The 24263-nt window shown below is 44.4% G+C and overlaps 1 protein-coding gene across 1 annotated transcript in view; it reads right to left on the bottom strand.

The window, feature by feature from the left end:
* Window positions 1-24263, bottom strand: part of LOC106581006 (FRAS1-related extracellular matrix protein 2) — a 108558-nt gene that overhangs the window by 20909 nt on the left and 63386 nt on the right. The window contains exons 9-14 of the mRNA XM_082966615.1: window positions 5802-5951; window positions 2875-3084; window positions 1714-1911; window positions 909-1073; window positions 471-653; window positions 141-271 (exon numbers count right to left, since the gene is read on the bottom strand). Coding sequence (XP_082822741.1) covers window positions 141-271; window positions 471-653; window positions 909-1073; window positions 1714-1911; window positions 2875-3084; window positions 5802-5951 — 1037 coding nt within the window. The remainder of the gene's footprint in view (window positions 1-140; window positions 272-470; window positions 654-908; window positions 1074-1713; window positions 1912-2874; window positions 3085-5801; window positions 5952-24263) is intronic.

Raw genomic sequence — 24263 nt, 5'->3', positions numbered from 1 at the left:
TCTCTTGTTCTTGTCCCTCAGCTATCATGTTGAAGGTAAGTGAAGCGTACCCGCTTATCTGCAATATTCTCAGTTCATCCTGCTACTTGTGTCAACGTCATATTGCTGAGTCTATGTGATGTTATTGTTCCAGTCCTCACCTGCGTCTCAGCCACCATGTTCTCATCAGGTTTCAGGTGGACAGTGAAGGCTTCTCTCATCTCTCTGACTCCATCATACAAGATCTCTACCTCGATGTAGTGCTCTGTGTCACCCTCCTTGAACTCAATGTCTGGGGTAAACAACAACAACACAGCTCTAAGTTAGACAGGAAACATCTAAACACTGCAGATACCGAGTTACCTTATCAAGAGGATTATTTCCATAGGGTCAGTATCCTAATCAGATCACACTGTCAGGAAAAACTCATGGCCTTATTGATGTGGGAGGTTGTGAGATGTTGATGTGTGAGATGTTATAACATTTCTCACCTTCAGATACAGGATGGTAGTCCTCTCCGGAGGTGGCTGATCCGTCCTTGGTGTGGACGCGGACCACAGAGACCTTGGAGGTGTCTCCTACCCTCAGCACTGGGATCTTCACCATGGACACCTGGCCTGACCCGCTAGGCTCACTCACACTGAACTTAGTCTCCCCAAACTTGATGATGGCCTCTGGGGAGAACATGGATGGGAGTCACAGAGTCAGACATGGAGCAGTGTGAACTCAACAATGTTACAAACAGACACACAGAGTAGAATGAGTTGAAGACACACACCCTCAAACAAATTAACAAGATGCAGACTAGTATATTATGAACTTGAGAAAATAAGGGAAGTAATGCAATATGTATCTGGGAATATTATAGAGTGTGCAACTTGTATTTTCTACAGATGAAATTATTCCATCTATGAGTCAGTCAGTCTTACTGTCTGCTTCGTCCTTGATCTTGACCAGAGTCTCGTTCTGTTTCCCGATGGACGCTCCGAACGGAGACTCACTGCGGGGCGACCCCAACACCAGCCTCAGCTCCTCCTCCTCCTCATGCTCCGTGTCATCAACCAGGGACAGAACACACGGCTTCTCCACCTCCCCTGGAAAGAGAAGGAAGGGATAGAGAGATGGAGATGGGAGGAAGAGAGAGAGAGAGAGAGAGAGAGAGAGAGAGAGAGAGAGAGAGAGAGAGAGAGAGATTGAGATCAAGAGAGAGAGAGAGAGAGATTGAGATCAAGAGAGATTAGCCAAAAATGAGTAACCAGTTGTTGAAAAAAACGATACCCTTTTGGCCTACGAGGTGTTCCTTGTGATACAATTTTTTTTACAGTGTTTTACAGAATAGTTTTCAGTGTTACGTGTTTTTTTACAGCGTTTTACAGAATAGGTTTCAGTGTTACCTGTTTTTTTACAGCGTTTTACAGAATAGTTTTCAGTGTTACCTGTTTGTTTTTTTACAGCGTTTTACAGAATAGTTTTCAGTGTTACCTGTTTGTTTTTTTACAGCGTTTTACAGAATAGTTTTCAGTGTTACCTGTTTGTTTTTTTACAGCGTTTTACAGAATAGTTTTCAGTGTTACCTGTTTTTTTACAGAATAGTTTTCAGTGTTACCTGTTTTTTTACACTGTTTAACAGAATAGTTTTCAGTGTTACCTGTTTTTTTGACAGTGTTTTACAGAATAGTTTTCAGTGTTACCAGTTTTTTTTACAGTGTTTTACAGAATAGTTTTCAGTGTTACCTGGTAGGAAGGTGATGATGGAAGCGTCTGTGTTGGGTCGTTCGTTGAAGTCCATCATGACCTGAGCGGTACCCTGTCTGGTGTAACAGCGGACCGTTGACCTGTAACTGATGTCTCCACTACGATACACCACGACTGAGATCTGACCTGAGTTCTCATGCCCCATGTACATGGCATCACGGAACTGCACCTTGGGCACTGTTAGAGGACAATCACATCAACAAATCATCTACATTAGATCAAGTGCATCGTGAAACAGTGTTGATCATAACCATGACATACTGCTCATAACTGTCTACAGCTGATCGTATAATGCACTATAAGCCTTTATAAAAGCTTTATAAATGCATTTATATGGACACCTACAGTATTGAGATACCAAAGTTTTTTTTACGTATCCAATTTTTTGTGGTATCCAATTGTTAGTAGTTACTGTCTTGTCTCATCGCTACAACTCCCGCACGGACTCAGGAGAGGCGAAGGTCAAGAGCCATGCGTCCTCCGAAACACAACCCAACCAAGCCGCATTGCTTCTTAACACAGCGCGCATCCAACCCAGAAGCCAGCCGCACCAATGTGTCGGAGGAGCACCGTACACCTAGCGACCTGGTCAGCGTGCACTGCGCCCGGCCCGCCACAGGAGTCACTAGTGTGCGATGAGACAAGGATATCCCTGCCGGCCAAACCCTCCCTAACCCGAACGACGCTGGGCCAATTGTGCGCTGCCCTGTGGGCCTCCCGGTCACAGCCAGTCGTAGCCGGACCCAGAGTCTCTGGTGGCACAGCTAACACTGCGACGCAGTGCCTAGACCACTGCACCACCCGGGAGGCCCTTTGATACCAACGTTTTAATTGGCAGCATTGTTCAATCGTCTTTACTGGTGTTGGTATGTTTCAGAGATGCCCTGTTTTGTCAGCGCAAGTTATGATATGTTTCTAAACTTCTGAGTGAAATGCCAGTGCCCGTTTTAATCTATATTTATAGTTCATTGATAATTAGACGCATTCTGACAAATCAGATACGTGGTGACTAAATCAGCTAGGTTCACTCACAGTCAAGATACGTTGTGACTCGAGCCTATGGGCCCTGGTTAAAATTAGTGCACTACATAGGGAATAAGGTGGCATTTGGGATGCAGAATATCAGCAAGATTCACTCACGGTCAGAGACGGAGTCGTTGATGAGGATGGTGGCCTTCCCCGGTTCTCCCAGGATGCCGTTCATGGGCATGCGGAGGACCAGCTCGAATGTCTCGGTCCCCTCCAGCACCGGCTGACCCAGGTCATCCAGGATGGTAACCCTGAACGTCTGCTGGCTGACCCCCGGGGCAAAGTCCAGGTTCCTGCTGATACCGACGTAGTCCACACCAGCTAGAGGAGAGGAGAAACAGTCAATAGCCACTAGAGGAGAGAGAGGGAGAGAGAGAGCGATCAGAGGGAGGGATGAGAGAACGTCTGCTGGCTGACCCTCGGGGTAAAGTCCAGGCTACGACTGATCCCTACGTAGTCCACACCGGCTAGAGGAGTGAGAGAAGAGTGAGGGATGAGTGGGGAGAGGGATGAGAGGGATGACAGGATGATGTATTTTATGTTATTTTAACACCAGGGGCTGTATGTATCAAGCGTCTCAGAGTAGGAGTGCTGATTTCAGATCAGGTACTCCCTGTCCTTAAACAATCTTGTTCATTTTTTATCTAAATGGCAAAACTGATCCTAGATCAGCACTCCTACTATGAGACACTTGATACATATGGGCCTAGATCTCCTATGACTCTATAATTCAATGGAGTATCATCAGTAGAGGTGAGTTAGATGAAAGGAAATACTACAACATGTTGATCAAATGTTGCTTCCTCTCAACAGTACATAGCAGTGAGGGAGCACTAGGAATCTGTGTGAGGATTAAGACTGCAGTGGCGTGAGACATCTGATATCTCCCTAGGTCACCAGGAGGGTGTAAACATGTTCTTCATCCACTCAGAGCTATGAAGAGACAGGGTGTTGATGGGATGGCCTTTACCCCCCCCGACTGCTTCCAACCCTACAGTAGCTATGGACGTCTGACCCACAGACCCAACTATGTGTTGCTGAACCAGCTGTGTGTGTCCCTCTGCTTGGAACTGCATTATAAAGCTACAGTATGTGTGTCTGCTTGGGATGGCAGTCTCAACAGATTAGATAGGATAGAAATAATATTTTGCTGAGGGCTGGAGAAGAGATAATTAAGAATTGAGAGGGAAAGAGAGACAGTGGGGAGGGAGAGAGAAAGGGAGGAGTGAAGGAGGAGGGGAGGAGAGAGAGAGGAGTTAAGAGGAGTGAGAAAGAGAGAAAGAGAGAGACAAAGAGAAAAGAGAGATAGAGGAGGATGAGGAGTGCTCGGGGCAGGAGATAAGAAGAAGGCTGCAGGCAGGGGGAAGGTTTTAGTTTCAGGAGATATATAGATACTCTCTTTATCCAGACTTATACACCAGACTGTGAGGGATTCAGTCTACATTCCTCTGTCTTTACTCAATCTAGCTTTATTCCCACCACTGTCCCTCCCAACTCTGTCCCCCCCAACTCTGTCCCCCCCAACCTTGTCCCTCCCAACCTTGTCCCCCCCACCACTGTCCCTCCCAACTCTGTCCCTCCCAACCTTGTCCCCCCCACCACTGTCCCTCCCAACTCTGTCCCCCCCAACCTTGTCCCCCCCAACCTTGTCCCTCCCACCACTGTCCCTCCCAACTCTGTCCCTCCCAACCTTGTCCCCCCCACCACTGTCCCTCCCAACCCTGTCCCTCCCAACTCTGTCCCTCCCAACTCTGTCCCTCCCAACTCTGTCCCTCCCAACTCTGTCCCTCCCAACTCTGTCCCTCCCAACCTTGTCCCTCCCAACCCTGTCCCTCCCAACCCTGTCCCTCCCAACCCTGTCCCTCCCAACCCTGTCCCCCCCAACCCTGTCCCTCCCAACCCTGTCCCTCCCAACCCTGTCCCTCCCAACCCTGTCCCTCCCAACCCTGTCCCTCCCAACTCTGTCCCTCCCAACCTTGTCCCCCCCACCACTGTCCCTCCCAACTCTGTCCCTCCCAACCCTGTCCCTCCCAACTCTGTCCCCCCCAACCCTGTCCCGCCCAACCCTGTCCCTCCCAACCCTGTCCCTCCCAACCCTGTCCCTCCCAACTCTGTCCCTCCCAACCCTGTCCCTCCCAACCTTGTCCCCCCCACCACTGTCCCTCCCAACTCTGTCCCTCCCAACCCTGTCCCTCCCAACCCTGTCCCTCCCAACCCTGTCCCTCCCAACCCTGTCCCTCCCAACCCTGTCCCTCCCAACTCTGTCCCCCCCAACCCTGTCCCTCCCAACCTTGTCCCTCCCAACCTTGTCCCCCCCACCACTGTCCCTCCCAACTCTGTCCCCCCCAACCCTCCCAACTCTGTCCCTCCCAACTCTGTCCCTCCCAACTCTGTCCCTCCCAACTCTGTCCCTCCCAACTCTGTCCCTCCCAACCCTGTCCCTCCCAACCCTGTCCCTCCCAACCCTGTCCCTCCCAACCTTGTCCCTCCCAACCTTGTCCCTCCCAACCTTGTCCCTCCCAACCCTGTCCCTCCCAACCCTGTCCCTCCCAACCCTGTCCCTCCAACTTTGTCCCTCCCAACCCTAAAGGCCTACCTTCCTCTGCACCTTCCAACAGCTACCAGACTGGGGTTAAGTATCAAATGGCACCCTATCTGCTGTGGGTCCTGGTCAATAGCTGGGGCTGAGCAGAGCACTGTTTACATTCCAGAGGTCATATAACATCCCAACACATCCAACCTGCGTTGCTCTGGGCGTTCTCTCTGCTTCCACACCACCAGAGTGACAGACAGACAAACCCTGAGGAGTACTAAAGCATATTGTTCCACCTGGTTAACCTTTCCCTAAGCTCTATATGGCTCTTTAAATACAGCGCTAAAACCAGTGTGCTGTAACACAAAGGCAGTGGATTGTAGTACAGTCCCCTGTGTGAGAGCAGTGTGTTTTATTGTAGGGACAGGAACACCGACCTTCAGCAGACAGTGTGCTGTCATAGACATACAGAGGTTTGTGTTGTATAGTGTTGTATTGTATCTACCTTCAGCAGAGACAGGGTCTGTTTTCCTGGAGCGTACAGTGACCGTGGCTGTTTTAGAGAGGTCAGTGCCTGTCCTATACACCTTGACCTCCACATAACCATCACTCTCATCCACACGGTAGTCTGTGCCTCCGAAGTAGAATACTGGAGCTGTGGAGGAGAGGAAACACAGGAAGATGTTATACATCAGGATAATGTTTCAGTCAGTTTCACAGCTGGATACCGTCTGATGTAATTATTGAGTTGAATTTGTAATGACCCACTTTTTAACTACAATTGCTTCTGAGGACAGAACTAAATGACTGCACATTGAGCTACTAGCTGGCACACAACACAACACTAGTAATTTCTAGCCCTTAAAGCACCTGAATTACAGTATAGTACATTTGAGTGGATGTTATTCTGTAAGATGTACAGAATGTAAATGTAAAGACTAGAAGCCTGAAGGCATTGCTCTATTTCTGTGTCTGGTTGAAAGCTCTATTTCTGTGTCTGGTTGAAAGCTCTATTTCTGTGTCTGGTTGAAAGCTCTATTTCTGTGTCTGGTTGAAAGCTCTATTTCTGTGTCTGGTTGAAAGCTTTACTTCTGTGTCTGGTTGAAAGCTCTATTTCTGTGTCTGGTTGCAAGCTCTACTTCTGTGTCTGGTTGCAAGCTCTACTTCTGTGTCTGGTTGCAAGCTCTACTTCTGTGTCTGGTTGAAAGCTCTACTTCTGTGTCTGGTTGAAAGCTCTACTTCTGTGTCTGGTTGAAAGCTCTATTTCTGTGTCTAGTTGAAAGCTCTATTTCTGTGTCTAGTTGAAAGCTCTATTTCTGTGTCTGGTTGAAAGCTCTATTTCTGTGTCTAGTTGAAAGCTCTATTTCTGTGTCTGGTTGAAAGCTTTACTTCTGTGTCTGGTTGAAAGCTCTATTTCTGTGTCTGGTTGCAAGCTCTACTTCTGTGTCTGGTTGAAAGCTCTATTTCTGTGTCTGGTTGAAAGGAGCTGGTGCAGTGTAGTCGACTCTGGTAGAGGAGTGTGTTTGTGTGTGCGATGTAGACGAGTTGGAGGAGTTCAGGCCTGCCTGTCTGCAATTAGTACTTTCCTGAGCCCAGATTCCTCTAGAGTCAATCTCCCCCACACTGTTCTGTTCCTCTCACACTCTCTCACTTTCTCTCGCTTTCTCTATCCCTCTCTCTATCTCTCTTTATCCCTCTTTCTCTCTCTTTATCCCTCTCTCTCTCTCTCTTTATCCCTCTCACCCTCTCGGGACTTCGCATGCTGTGAATAGGGCTGGTTCTTGGGAAGTTGCTGTCAACTAACATCACAGCTGACTCAAACAACCAGAAACACAGGGAGGGTGTTGATTGAGCGTAACGGCCCTCACAGTAAGAGTAGGACCCTGGGCTCATTTACTGTACGTTCTGGGAAAATAAACAGCTTTGAGGTAAACTGGAGTGGCAGTTGTTGGCTCTGAACTATATGAATTATATGAGTGCTTTACTCATTTTTTTGCGTGTGAAAATGGACCAGACCAACCCTTCTCTCCAGACTACTGAACAGTAGAAGCCTGGTCCTTCACAGAGGAACTGGATACAGGCTCGGTCCCAAATGGAACCATATTCCCTATACAGAACACTACGCAGGGAATAGGATGTCATTTCAGACACAGCCATGGTGAATACATTAATGAATTTAATGGTGGTGATATCGCCACAGGCATAAACCCTGTTTCCATGACGATGATCACACCTCTAGGCTGGTCTGGTGTTTCTCATCTCAAAGTGACACAGATAAATGGGATGATAGGAGAGGAGGAGAGCAGAGAGAAGGAGAAGAGGCTAATACTGGATGAAAAATACCTCTGCATAGAACTAATGTGTCCATCTGATAAAACAGTACTGTAGTAACTCAGCCAAATACTCATTTTATCTGATGCATTAACTTAATCTAAATAAACACTGTAAAAGGAAATTATACATGAACAGCTTTTCAAAGCATGTTAAATAACAGAGATATCTGTTACTGTATACTGTGTTCAAGCAAAACACCTGATACCTATTTTTATCAGACAGGCTGATATCTATGTTTATCAGACAGGTGTAAAGACGTAAATTATATCCCTTCTAACACCTTACTAAGTCACACATAATCCTTGACTCAGAGAATACCATAACACTTTTCAACAATTTAAACAGGGTTGGATATCATCATCTCACAGAATTAGCCAGTCAGACAAGCTGCAGAGGGAAAACTGTTGTTTTAGACAAAGCCTGAGGATTTGTGGTTGAAGGCATTGTTGTCAGGTACAGTATGAAAGTGCCTTGAATTGGTAGTAGGCTTACAGGGTGCACAAACAGGACAAATACACCTGTCCTCCTTTATCTAGGTCGAGAACAAACCTAGAGTGTGTGTGGAGAACAAACCAAGAATAAGTATGTGTTACAAATGGCATCCTATCCCTTATATAGTGCATTACTTTTGAACAGAGCCCTGTCCAGAAGGAGTGCACTATGTAGGGAATAGGGTCCCATTTGGGATGCAGACAAAGTGTGCGACATGATCAAACCTAGACAAAGAGTGTGGGGAGTCAGGGTTTATGCAGCTGCCAGTGTCTTTCCCTACAGACAAATCAAACAAGGCAGGCTTTAGACTGGCTCAGCACCATCTCTGCGCTTGTGCGGTAATCAGATCTGTGTGTGTGGGTTTGTGTGTGGAGTCCCAGACCTGCAGTTGTAGTAATCAGATAAGGTTGGTTTGTACAGCAGACAAACACCATCTTCAAAGAGGCACGGCCCATTAGGTGTAAGATAAACCCTGGCTCCTGGCCTGAGGGAGGACCCCCCTAGACACAGCACCACCACACCCCAGGGCTTACCTTTCTCCTACCCAGACCCAGGCACACATCTCTCTGAGTAGTTACCTGAGGTCAAGGCAGGTGGAGGTTTAAATAAGTGGCATCCTAAATGGGACAAAAACAAGGCTCAAGCTGTGGCCAAAGACAGACTCCAGTGGTAGACGATTGTTGCAGCCTTATTTCTCACCCAGGACAAAGAGGACTAATTAAGTCATCCAAAATTACACAGATTTGGATGAATAGGGTGTCATTTTTGAAGTACTAAATCTGTTCCCACCAGACAGTGAGGTGCCATTTATAATCTTGGGAAAACAAACCATTGTTTAATAGGAAGTACAATCATTTCCTTGAATTTTACAGAGTGAACTTTGTTGTGTAAATTAACCTCTGAACATGAGATCAGAATACAAAGGACATGTTACAGTAAAGCATTGGTGTTAATGACTGTATGTGTGTGTGATGACAAGTGGCGCACACACACACACACACACACACCTCCATCGACACCTCCTTAAAGGGACTGTTGTACTCCTCCAACTACACAAGCTGCTTGATCAGTGTTGAACTTTAGTTGGCAGTCCCACAGCGCTGAATGCCTTATCTAACAGTCCCACAGCACTGAATGCCTTATCTAACAGTCCCACAGCGCTGAATGCCTTATCTAACAGTCCCACAGCGCTGAATGCCTTATCTAACAGTCCCACAGCGCTGAATGCCTTATCTAACAGTCCCACAGCGCTGAATGCCTTATCTAACAGTCCCACAGCGCTGAATGCCTTATCTAACAGTCCCACAGCGCTGAATGCCTTATCTAACAGTCCCACAGCGCTGAATGCCTTATCTAACAGTCCCACAGCGCTGAATGCCTTATCTAACAGTCCCACAGCGCTGAATGCCTTATCTAACAGTCCCACAGCGCTGAATGCCTTATCTAACAGAGGCAGCATGGTTACTGCTACTTTGCCTTCTGTATAACACTAATCCCAGTTCTCTAATAGAACGCAGTGTAGCAGCAGCTGTATATCAAACCTAAAGTCATCTAAAATTATACTGGATAATTCAATGACCTACTATAACTACACTGAACAAAAATATGAATGCAACATGCAACAATTTCAAAGATTTTACAGAGTTACAGTTAGTTCATAAAAGGAAATCAGTCAATTTAAATAAACACATTAGGTCCTAATCTATATATTTAACATGACTGGGAATACAGATATACATCTGCTGGTCACAGATACCTGAAAAAAAAGGTAGGAAAACCTGTCACTATCTGGTGTGACCACCATTTGCCTCATGGAGCGCGACACATCTCCTTTGCATAGAGTTGGTCAGGCTGTTGATTGTGGCCTGTTGAATGATGTCACACTCCTCTTCAATGGCTTTGTGAAGTTGCTGGATATTGGCGGAACTGGAACACGTTGTCGTATACGTCGATCCAGAGCATCCCAAACATGCTCAATGGGTGACATGTCTGCTGAGTATGCAGGCCATGGAAGAAATGGGACATTTTAAGCTTCCAGGAATTGTGTACAGATCCATGCGACATGGGGCTGTGCATTATCATGCTGAAACCTGAGGTGATGGCAGCGGATGAATGGCACAACAATGGGCCTCAGGATCTCGTCACGGTATCGCTGTGCATTCAAATTGCCATCGATAAAATGCAATTGTGTTCATTGTTCGTAGCTTATGCCTGCTCATACCAATGTTGACATCAGCAAACCGCTCACCCACACAACGCCATACACGCTGTCTGCCATCTGTCTAGTACAGTTGAAATCGAGATTAATCCGTGAGGAGCACACTTCTCCAGCGTGCCAGTGGACATCGAAGGTGAGCATTTGCCCACTGAAGTCTGGTACGACGCTGAACTGCAGTCAGGTCAGACCCTGTTGAGGATGACAAGCACGCAGATGAGCTTCCCTGAGAGGGTTTCTGACAGTTTGTGCAGAAATTATTCGATTGTGCAAACCCCCAGTTTCGTCAGCTGTCCGGGTGGCTGGTCTCAGACGATCCCGCTGTTGAAGAAGCCCTGATGTGGAGGTCCTGGGCTGGCGTAGTTACACTTAGTCTGCGGTCGTAAGGCCGGTTGGACGTACTGCCAAATTCTCTATAACAACTTTGGAGGTGGCTTATGGTAGTGAATGTATTATTACATTCTCTGGCAACAGCTCTGGTGGACATTCCTGCAGTCAGCATGCCAATTGCACGCTCCCTCAAAACTTGAGACATCTGTGGCATTGTGCTGTGTTACAAAACTGCACATTTTAGAGTGGCCTTTTATTGTCCCCAGCACAAGGTGCACCTGTCTAACAATCATGCTGTTTAATCAGCTTCTTGACATGCCACACCTGTCAGGTGGATGGATTATCTTGGCAAAGGAGAAATGCTCACTAACAGAGATGTAAACTAATTTGTGCACAACATTTGAGAGAGATAAGCTTTTTATGAGTGTGGAACATTTCTGGGAGCTTTTATTTCACTTTACATGTTGAGTTTATATTTTTGTTCAGTATATTTAGCTATATTATACTTGAAAGTAGTCAGATTTGTAGGTTCACTCTGTGAGTGCATCCCAAATGGCACCCTATTCGCTATATAGTGCACTACTTTTGACCAGAGACTAATGGGATGTATAGGGAATAGGGTGCCATTTGAGACATATACTCTTTCTGCCACGTTGGCAGGCCTGCAGGCAGCGCTGGTCTCATGGAGATAGTAGTGGATGTTCTTAGTCAGAACCACAATGGAGGATTCAGAAACATCATTCACGCATACGCGCACACACACACAGACATGAACGTACAGACACACACACACAGACATGAACGTACAGACACACACACACAGACATGAACGTACAGACACACACACACAGACATGAATGTACAGAGACACACACACAGACATGAACGTACAGAGACACACACACAGACATGAACGTACAGACACACACACACACACACAGACATGAATGTACAGACACACACACACACACATGAATGTACAGACACACACACACACACAGACATGAATGTACAGACACACACACACAGACATGAATGTACAGACACACACACACAGACATGAATGTACAGACACACACACACAGACATGAATGTACAGACACACACACACAGACATGAATGTACAGACACACACACACAGACATGAATGTACAGACACACACACACACAGACATGAATGTACAGACACACACACACACAGACATGAATGTACAGACACACACACACACAGACATGAATGTACAGACACACACACACACAGACATGAATGTACAGACACACACACACACAGACATGAATGTACAGACACACACACACACAGACATGAATGTACAGACACACACACACACAGACATGCATGTACAGACACACACACACACAGACATGAATGTGCAGACACACACACATGAATGTACAGACACACACACAGACATGAATGTACAGACACACACACAGACATGAATGTACAGACACACACACAGACATGAATGTACAGACACACACACAGACATGAATGTACAGACACACACAGACATGAATGTACAGACACACACAGAGACATGAATTTACACACACACACACAGACATGAATGTACAGACACACACATGAATGTACAGACACACACAGAGACATGAATTTACAGACACACACACAGAGACATGAATGTACAGACACACACACAGACATGAATGTACAGACACACACACAGCTCTTCTGCATGCACAGACAGCTATCCCCATATCCCCATATCTCCTTATACATCCAGGGAAGTACCACATCCACATGCATATATTTACAGTATGCAGTACACCTGCCTGCCAGCCTACCTGCCTTCCGTACGTATGACAGGACGTGTCCTTTCACGCACAGGTAATTGCTGTTTGATAGAGACTCAATCGCCCGTGCATGCCACGCATCCGGATGCACCGCGGGGAAGGAGAGCTGTGGTATGGAGCCACCGGGGCGGGGTGTGGGGTGGAGTGGGACAGTAAAACATGAGAATGCTTGTAGAGCAGAATTACAGTCTTGTATTTATGCAGTGGTGTCACTGGTCTGTAAATCTCAGGAACACTCTAAGGTCTGTAAGGTATGATTATGGTTCTGGTGAGAGTGGGACATGGGGTGGGTCTGGGTCCTGGACGAGGATGAGAAGTTGGCTGACCCTAAACCCTGTTATTACCTCCCTACCGCCCCATCTGGATTCACCAGGATTCCAGGTCACACAACAGATGTGCTGCAGCATTTTGGGGAGAGATTGTGTAGTGTTAACTGTAGTGTTACAATTACACCTACAGGGCTAGACTGCATGTTCAGCAAGCTCTACAGTAGGTCAGAGTATCATTTCTGTATTCCAATAAAACCTGTCGCCCGTCTGTTACACACATGATCCTAGTAAATCCTGATTATAATCAGGCGGGGAAAGGCAGCTCCTGTCCTCGGGGGCCTGAGTATCTGCAGAAGATTTTTGTTCTGTTTCAGAGCAGCGTTTTAAACCTGGGGCAACTCCATGAGCGATCATATTTCTGGGGATAAAAAGTGAAAAGCAGCAGACTCCAAGTACCAGAGTTGCCCTTTACTGATTGAGATCATAAACAGTTTACAATCGGTACCTATAATACAGTTTTAGTTGGGTTGTATCTCTGGCTGTGTTTGGATAGAAGGGACACTGGCTACATCTACATCCAGCTCTAATGTACATCCTTTTCTCTCTGGAAGTAGAAGGGCTGGGGGTGTCATTTGTCAGGGGGGAAACAGTCACCTCCTAAAGCCCCTGACTGTTTAATGGGACTGGGTCAGTCCAGACGGGACCGGGTACAGCTGCCAGCTGCTGAAACCTCAGCCGGAGGTTTCAGCCGGAGAGGCACGGCAGGACCATCACAGGACCATCACATCCATGCACGTACCGTCCCAAAAGACCACCACTTCAACAGTACAACACACAGAGGAGAAATACTGATTCCATGCTCTGCCTGTACTGCCTGAGTATCTGTGTCATGTGTGGAGGAAAGGAAGCAGGATTACATGTTTATAATCCCTTGTACTGTATCGTACACTACTTTTGACCAGGGTCCATAGGGAATAGGGTATCATATGGAATGTACCCATGGTCTGGGAGAACAGTAATATATATTGATTTATTTCTTAACTCTGATTTGACAGCTATTCTTTTCATTGTGAGTTAACTGTGTATTAATGTTTAGATAGCAGGTCAAGGATGTTTGAGAGGCCGGTAGGACGGTGAACAGGGAAGACAGATTTCCTATAAGCACCCTGAGATGAGATTAGCTAACTGTACTGACAATCATCACCATGCTATACATACTACATCGCCCTTTGGTCACAGTTTGAGAGAGTGGGCTGTAATCTGTGACTGACCGGCAGTGTGCTGGCCATGCTGGTACAACAACCACTGTGTCAGATTAATACAATCACACTACAGACTGGAACAGAAACTTGTTCTAGAATATAAAATATATAAAATAGATAATTTCAAATGTATGGAACTGAAGTTCCTCTTGGCATGAACTTAAGTTGTGGCATGTTTTGTGTCTTGGTATAGAACACTGTCATTGTTCTAGTTAATTAACAACCAAAACAACAAGAGACGAGGCTTAATACGTCCCCAGTCGTGAGATTAGTTTACCTCAGACAAAGAGGCTCCCCATGTTAACAGCAGTCACAGTCTCTCCTCTAAATCTTCCTTCAGTACTTATCTGTCTGACATCATCGTGCTCTCAGAGCCGTGGCCCGGGGCCTCGACAAGGCGTCTGACTGACAACCAGGATCCTCTCCCTCCTGCATATCAGTTTGTCGGATGGAGTGGTTAATTCAGGTTCATGTATAGAATGACACACACACACACACACACACACACCATAGAAGGGGTAGGTAGGGCAGGGGGAAATACATACTTTGTGGAAACTTGCTTTGTGTACCAACGTATTGTTATCTTAGAATGGGATCCTGATTCTGTCTGCATGGCGTCAAGAATCAGATGAAGACAAAGGGTCAGAGAGGAAACCATAGCCTGAAGCTACTGTCTGACAAGCTGTCTAACCCCCTCACTAGTGACGTCAGGAGCTGTAACCTGATCAACACAAAGAGGGCATGAGGTAAAACAGTGAGGTGGCACCTCCCCAGAGCATCCTGGATCAGGTGCTGAGGGAGTTTAAGGTGCCAGGATATGATGAGATGGAAGGATGGAGAGACAGAGAGATAGTCCTGGAGAGACAGGGCTGATGTCAGCCTATAGATAAACTTGTCAAGAAGGAGGTGATAATGGAAAGGACTGTGCTCTGTTACATGAAATAAGGAGTAGAGGGAGGAGGTAGAAAGGCCTGTCTGTTGAAGGAGAAGAGCAGTACTGTAGATTGATTACCTGTCAGATCGTACCTACAGTAGGGAATAAGGTGTGATTTGGGATGCACCCCAGATCATTGCTAAGGCATGTGTTAGAGTGTATGTTAGAGTGTGAGTGAGAGTGTGAGAGTATTATGTTCATACTGACCGTGACAATTCAGTGTGTTGTCTAGAAACCAGCTCCCCACTACTACAACACTTCCTACTGAAAGGAACCCTGTTTCATTGGGAGGAACACTGTGAAACTGTGACATTCTGAACAGGATTAGAGGTGAGTTACATTCCATGGCTGTTATACAGGAGTACAGACTCTTATAGGGTTGTTATATACGGGTACAGACTCTTATAGGGTTGTTATATACGGGTACAGACTCTTATAGGGTTGTTATATACGGGTACAGACTCTTATAGGGTTGTTATATACGGGTACAGACTCTTATAGGGTTGTTATACAGGGGTTGTTATACAGGGGTACAGACTATTATAGGGTTGTTATATACGGATACAGACTCTTATAGGGTTGTTATACAGGGGTTGTTATACAGGGGTACAGACTATTATAGGGTTGTTATATACGGATACAGACTCTTATAGGGTTGTTATACAGGGGTTGTTATACAGGGGTACAGACTATTATAGGGTTGTTATATACGGATACAGACTATTATAGGGTTGTTATATACGGATACAGACTCTTATAGGGTTGCTATACAGGAGTTGTTATACAGGGGTACAGACTATTATAGGGATGTTATATACGGATACAGACTATTATAGGGGTGTTATATAGGAGTTGTTATACTGGGGTACAGACTATTATAGGGTTATTATTCAGGGGTATAGACTATTATAGTGGTGTTATATAGGAATTGTTATACAGGGGTACATACTATTATAGGGTTGTTATACTGAGGTACAGACTATTATAGGGGTGTTATATAGGAGTTGTTATACTGGGGTACAGACTATTATAGGGTTATTATTCAGGGGTACAGACTATTATAGGGGTGTTATATAGGAGTTGTTATACAGGGGTACAGACTATTATAGGGGTGTTATACAGGAGTTGTTATACTGGGGTACAGACTATTATAGGGTTATTATTCAGGGGTACAGACTATTATAGGGGTGCTATACAGGAGTTGTTATACAGGGGTACAGACTATTATAGGGATGTTATATACGGATACAGACTATTATAGGGGTGTTATATAGGAGTTGTTATACTGGGGTACAGACTATTATAGGGTTATTATTCAGGGGTACAGACTATTATAGGGGTGTTATATAGGAGTTGTTATACAGGGGTACATACTATTATAGGGTTGTTATACTGGGGTACAGACTATTATAGGGGTGTTATATAGGAGTTGTTATACTGGGGTACAGACTATTATAGGGTTATTATTCAGGGATACAGACTATTATAGGGGTGTTATATAGGAGTTGTTATACAGGGGTACAGACTATTATAGGGGTGTTATACAGGAGTTGTTATACTGGGGTACAGACTATTATAGGGTTATTATTCAGGGGTACAGACTATTATAGGGGTGTTATATAGGAGTTGTTATACTAGGGTACATACTATTATAGGGTTATTATGCAGGAGTTGTTATACAGGGGTACATACTATTATAGGGGTGTTATATAGAAGTTGTTATACTGGGGTACAGACTATTATAGGGGTGTTATATAGGAGTTGTTCTACAGGGGTACATACTATTATAGGGTTATTATACAGGAGTTGTTATACCAGGGTGCATACTATTATAGGAGTGTTATATAGGAGTTGTTATACTGGGGTACAGACTATTATAGGGGTGTTATATAGGAGTTGTTATACTGGGGTACAGACTATTATTGGGGTGTTATATAGGAGTTGTTATACTGGGGTACATACTATTATAGGGTTATTATACAGGAGTTGTTATACAGGGGTACATACTATTGTAGGGGTGTTATACAGGAGTTGTTATACTGGGGTACAGACTATTATAGGGGTGTTATACAGGAGTTGTTATACTGGGGTACAGACTATTATAGGGTTGTTATTCAGGGGTGTTATATAGGAGTTGTTCTACAGGGGTACAGACTATTATAGGGTTGTTATATAGGAGTTGTTATACTGGGGTACATACTATTATAGGGTTATTATTCAGGAGTTGTTATACAGGGGTACATACTATTGTAGGGGTGTTATACAGGAGTTGTTATACTGGGGTACAGACTATTATAGGGGTGTTATATAGGAGTTGTTATACAGGGGTACATACTATTATAGGGTTGTTATACAGGAGTTGTTATACAGGGGTACATACTATTATATGGTTATTATACAGGAGTTGTTATACTGGGGTACAGACTATTATAGGGTTGTTATACAGGGGTGTTATTTTTTATAAATGTTTTATTTAACCTTTATTTAACTAGGCAAGTCAGTTAAGAACAAATTCTTATTTACAATGACGGCCTACCGGGGAACAGTGGGTTAACTGCCTTGCTCACGGGCAGAAAGACAGATTTTTACACTGTCAGCTCGGGGATTAGATCCAGCAACCTTTCGGTTACTGGCCCAATGCTCTAAACACTAGGCTACCTGCCACCCCATACAGGGGTACAGACTATTCAAACCGTTGACACTTTAGTTCAGCGTCCCAACAGCTGCTCTGACACTGAGGGGAATACCAGGGAATAGTAGGGGATAAAGATCTTATGCTCACAGTGGTAGAGGTCCCTGTACACCATCTTAGGTTACAGAGGAAGGAGCTACTGTACAGTAGAGAGCCATCTCAAGTATGCCTCCTGTGGCAGCCATGTCTCACACGCACACACACACACACACACACACACACAGTCTTTAAGTAGTGTGTCTGCCTCTGTTCCCGAGGAGGCTATAAGAGTACCTGTAACCCGGTCTGAGTAATGCAGTGGGACCACTTATCATTGACTAAGCTCTCTTTCCCACAGGTCAAAATATGTAACATCATTTCCTGCCAGTGTCATTCAGCACACAGGCACACGATGCTGAATGACAATGTCCCCTGGGAATATGTGACTAAGAACGTCACTACGGTCTGAGACTCAATGGCTAAGAAACTATTTGGACATTAAACAACGAATGCTAGAATAAATACATGCCCCAAAGTATTTGGGATAGTTGAATTGGAGATCGAAGACTGAAACTAAATAAATTTGTTTCTATTCTAAAATCAGGTTGTTTAAAATAAGAGGTAACACAAAATCACACTCTCAAACAATGATTAAGTGGAATTTCTATCCAATGGGATAAGATGTTATTGAATATGTCATACAGTCCATCCTTTATGTACCGCATTTGACTGATATCCTCCAGAACGTCATGGTTCTTGCCTTGACTAGGGAGTGAAGCTCAAATATAATTTACTATGAGAGGGACTGACTGTTAGAGAGACATGTTTGGTAAGAGGGGAGTTGTCCTGTCTAGATGGTCTACCCTGTGAGAGAACATCTGGTGAATCTTTACTCAGTCTGAGATGGTAGATCAGACCAGTGCTACGTCTCAAATGGCACGCTATTCCCTACATAGTGCACTACTTTTGACGAGGGCCCATAGGGCTTTGAGCAAATTAAGTGTACTATATAGGGAATAGGGAGTTATTTGGGACGTGGGCAAAAGTAGTGCACAATTTAGGGAATTGAGTGCCATTTGAGATTCCCCCCGGTATAGATATAACCATGTTTACTGTATCTTAATGATCTGCATTAAACAATGTTTTCTTTCCATCTACAGGCCTCCTACATTACTTTTAGGACTCAATTAAACTCCTGCAGCGAGGTTTTGGATGCTGAGGGGAGAGTTGCATCACCCCAATTAGTTATGTTTCAGATGGACGTTTTGATGGTGTTTGTATGCAGCCAGAGAGTTTTGATGAACGTTTGAAAAGGACGATTCAGTGATTATACAAACGGATTTTCACATCCACTGTTCCCTGCCTGCCACCCCTTCACAGCGGTGCTTCCTTTAGATGTCCAGGGTACATACACACCCCCCCCCCCCCCCCCCACACACACACACACAGCCAGGATTTATAGGGAGAAGGGAGAGAGGGAACTAGCCAGGCAGATATGGAAAAAAGTAATCTCCAAGAGCTGCTGTTGAACAAAGGCCGTTTGGAAGATATGAGATTGTCAGGGCTTTCGGAAGAATCGGACCAATACGCAGCGTGATCGTAGTTCCACATCTTCTATTCAGTCATGAAACTAAATGCAATAAACCATAAACTTGAAATACAAAAAAACAAGAAAGCCGTGACGCAGAGCGGACATACACTACTCACAAAATAATCACCCACAAAACACAAGTGGGACAAACATCAACTTAAATATGGCCTCCAATTAGAGACAACGACAACCGGCTGCCTCTAATTGGAGGTCATGCCAAACAAAAACTAACCTAGAAATACAAAACTAGAAACTAAACATAGAAATACAAAAACGGACAAACACCCCCTGTCACGCCCTGACCTACTCTACCATAGAAAATAACAACTTACTATGGTCAGGATGTGACAGAGACACAGGAGACTATCAGATGTGGATATGAGCCTTGCGATAAGGGCTTCCCTCTAGCAAGAAGAGACTCACAGGGGCTGTGTCCCAAATTGCACCCTACTTGTCATGGCTGTCTGAAGAATGGGACCAAAGCGCAGCGTGTGTATCGTTCCACATTTTATTATAACTCTGAAACTATGCAAGACATACAAATAAACTAACGAACAAAACAACAAACCGTGACAAAGAGGTGCAACATACACTTACTCAAAATAATCTCGCACAAAACCTAGTGGGAAAAACAGCAACTTCAATATGATCCCCAATTAGAGACAACGATGGCAGCTGCCTCTAATTGGAGATCATCCCAAAAAACAACATAGAAATACAAAAACTAGAAACCCACATAGAAATACATAAACTAGACAAAAAAACAACATAGAAAAAAATAAACTAGAACCAACATAGACATAAATAAACTAGACAAAACCCTCTGTCACGCCCTGACCTACTCTACCATAGAAAAAATAAAAGCTTTCTATGGTCAGGACGTGACACTACTCCTTACATCGTGCGCTACTTTGGACCAAAGCACGACCTGGTCACTCACATGCACATACACACACTTACACACAAGCCACAATTCCTCTATTGCAGGTATTCCCAAACTGGGGTACGAGCAATGCATTCAGGGTACGCCACCAAAATGTAATATATATATATATTTTTTTTTTCACATTTTCAAACAGAACATTTCTATTTTCCAACGGAGCTATACATTTGTGTGATTTTTTTTCTCTCGCCTGATTAGCCTCGTTTCACTGGCAAAAATAAAATTAAAGCATCTAGTGTTCAGCGAAATAACATCACTATGTCAAATGCAGGTAGCCTAGTCACATAATTAACATCCAATCACATTAACCGTTACTCTCTCGGGGGAATGTGGCAACCTGGCGGTTCTGACCTAGAATATGTGGATAACTACAAATACCTAGGTGTCTGGTTAGACTGTAAACTCTCCTTCCAGCCTCACATTAAGCATCTCCAATCCAAAATGAAATCTAGAATCGGCTTCCTATTTTGCAACAAAGCCTCCTTCACTCGTGCTGCCAAACATACCCTCGTAAAACTGACTATCCTACCGATCCTTGACTTCGGCGATGTCATTTACAAAATAGCCCCCAACACTACTCAGCAAACTGGATGTAGTCTATCACAGTGCCATCCGTTTTATCACCAAAGCCCCATATACTACCCACCACTGCGACCTCTAAGCTCTCGTTGGCTGGCCCTCACTACATATCTGTCGCCAAACCCACTGGCTCCAGGTCATCTATAAGTCTTTGCTAGGTAAAGCCCTGCCTTATCTCAGTTCACTGGTCACCATAGCAACACCCACCCGTAGCACACGCTCCAGCAGGTATATTGCACTGGTCATCCCCAAAGCCAATACTTTCTTTGGCCGCCTTTCCTTCCAGTTCTGTGCTGCCAATGATTGGAACGAATTGCAAAAATCACTGAAGCTGGAGTCTTATATCTCCCTCTCCAACTTTAAGCATCAGCTGTCAGAGCAGCTTACCGATCACTGTACCTGTACACAGCCAATCTGTAAATAGCACACCCAACTACCTCATCCCCATATTATTACTTACCCTCTTGCTCTTTTGCACCCCAGTATCTCCACTTGCACATCATCATCTGCACATATATCACTCCAGTATTAATGCTAAATTGTAAATATTTTCGCCTCTATGGCCTGTTTATCATCTACCTCCCTACTCTTCTACATTTGCACACACTGTACATAGATCTTTCTATTTTTATTTTATTTAGTGTTATTTACTGTACGTTTTTTATGTGTAACTCTGTGTTGTTGTTTTTGTCGCACTGCTATGCTTTATCTTGGCCAGGTCGCAGTTGTAAATGAGAACTTGTTCTCAACTGGCCTACTAAAACATAACAAATAAAAAGTATGTAGCCAAACGTAGCTGCTGCTCATTCCGTTTGCTAGAAAATTGATTAATGGTTAAAAAAAGTAGGGCCCGCCTCCATAGAGACACATACCAGCTCTACTGGTAGTACTGCTACCAGCAGTAGTACTGCTACCTGCACCTGTCGATGACACAAGTTGTTCTGCTTCCATGAGCAAATCCAATGCTAGCATCAGTAATTCTACATTTGTTGTTAGCCCAGCTAGCGTGGACACTGACAGTTGTGAATCTGATGCAGCCGAAGAGCTACTGCCCCTTTAACCTGTTGGGTGTAGGGGGCAGTATTGACACAGCCGGATAAAAAAATGTACCCGATTTAATCTGGTTACTACTCCTGCCCAGTAACTAGAATATGCATATAATTATTGGCTTTGGATAGAAAACACCCTAAAGTTTCTAAAACTGTTTGAATGGTGTCTGTGAGTATAACAGAACTCATATGGCAGGCAAAAACCTGAGAAGATTCCTTACAGGAAGTGGCCTGTCTGACAAGTTGTTGTTCATCTTGGCTCTTTTTATTGAAGACTGAGGATCTTTGCTGTAACGTGACACTTCCTACGGCTCCCATAGGCTCTCAGAGCCCGGGAAAAAGCTGAATGATATCGAGGCAGCCTCTGGCTGAAACACATTATCGCGTTTGGCAAGTGGCCGATCAGAGGACAATGGGCTTAGGCGCGTGCACGAGTCGACCCCGTGCTTTATTTTCTTTCCTCTTTTTACCTAAACGCAGATTCCCGGTCGGAATATTATCGCTTTTTTACGAGAAAAATGGCATAAAAATTGATTTTAAACAGCGGTTGACATGCTTCGAAGTACGGTAATGGAATATTTAGACATTTTTTGTCACGAAATGCACCATGCTCGTCACCCTTATTTACCCTTTCGGATAGTGTCTTGAACGCACGAACAAAACACCGCTATTTGGATATAACAATGGATTATTTGGGACCAAACCAACATTTGTTATTGAAGTAGAAGTCCTGGGAGTGCATTCTGACGAAGAACACCAAAGGTAATCAAACTTTTCTAATAGTAAATCTGACTTTGGTGAGTGCTAAACTTGCTGGGTGTCTAAATAGCTAGCCCTGTGATGCCGGGCTATCTACTGAGAATATTGCAAAATGTGCTTTCACCGAAAAGCTATTTTAAAATCGGACATATCGAGTGCATAGAGGAGTTCTGTATCTATAATTCTTAAAATAATTGTTATGCTTTTTGTGAACGTTTATCGTGAGTAATTTAGTTAGTTTAGTTTTTTGTAAATTCACCGGAAGTTTGCGGGGGGTATGCTAGTTCTGAACGTCACATGCTAATGTAAAAAGCTGGTTTTTGATATAAATATGAACTTGATTGAACAAAACATGCATGTATTGTATAACATAATGTCCTAGGTGTGTCATCTGATGAAGATCATCAAAGGTTAGTGCTGCATTTAGCCGTCTTCTGGGTTTTTGTGACATTATATGCTAGCTTGAAAAATGGGTGTCTGATTATTTCTGCCTGGGTACTCTGCTGACATAATCTAATGTTTTGCTTTCGTTGTAAAGCCTTTTTGAAATCGGACAGTGTGGTTAGATTAACGAGAGTCTTGTCTTTAAAATGGTGTAAAATAGTCATATGTTTGAGAAATTGAAGTAATAGCATTTCTAAGGTATTTGAATAACGCGCCACAGGATTCCACTGGCTGTTACGTAGGTGGGACGATTTCGTCCCGCCGGCCCTAGAGAAGTTAACCGGGAAAACACCGAACAACAGACAGGGACATTGGACCATCGAAGAGGCGCAAATATGATGACAACTACATTGATTTGGGGTTCACTTATATTGGGAGTAGTGCCTTTCCTCAGCCACAGTGTGTTATATGTGCAAAAGTACCATCTCACAACTCGATGAAACCTTCACTCTTGCGCAGACATTTAGAAAAATAAAACATACCAATTTGAAAAATAAGCCATGGGAGTTTCTTGAGCGAGAATTAAGACAACTTTCGAGTAGTAAGATGTATAAAAGCAACAGATGGAGGACTTCATTCTTCCTGCTGCCACAGATATGGCTGGGACAATGCTGGGGGAAAAGGCCCAAAAAACGATACAGACAATTTCTCCATCAAACAACACTGTTTCACGACACATCAGTGACATGGCAGGAGATGTTTTGAAACAATTACTGCTTCACATACAAGCCAGTGAATTCTATGCGTTACAGCTGGATGAGTCAACAGACGTGGCGGGCCTGGCACAGCTCCTGGTATATGTCCGTTACGTTTTTTGGGGGGGTCAATTAAGGAAGACATCCTCTTCTGCAAACCACTGGAAACCAGGACAACAGGAGAGGATATTTTTTAAGTACTGGACAGCTTTGTGACATCAAATGGACTTTGGTGGTCAAGATGTGTTGGTAACTGTACTGATGGTGCAAATGCCATAACATGGAGACATAGTGGAGTGGTAACATGCATGCAAGCAGTTGCTCCCAACGCCACTTGGGTACACTGCAGCATCCACCGAGAGGCTCTTGCTGCCAAGGGAATGCCTGACAGCTTGAAATACGTTTTGGACACTACAGTGGAAATGATTAACTTTGTTAAAGCAAGGCCCCTAAACTCTCATGTATTTTCTGCACTATGCAGCGACCATGTAACGCTTTTACAACATACAGAAGTGCGCTGGTTATCAAGGGGCAAAGTATTGACACGTTGTTTTGAATTGAGAG

The sequence above is a fragment of the Salmo salar genome, chromosome 20, assembly GCF_965601325.2.
Source record: "Salmo salar chromosome 20, fSalSal1, whole genome shotgun sequence".
In the NCBI taxonomy this organism is placed as follows: Eukaryota; Metazoa; Chordata; class Actinopteri; order Salmoniformes; family Salmonidae; genus Salmo; species Salmo salar.
This window is presented reverse-complemented; position numbering and strand designations above follow the sequence as displayed.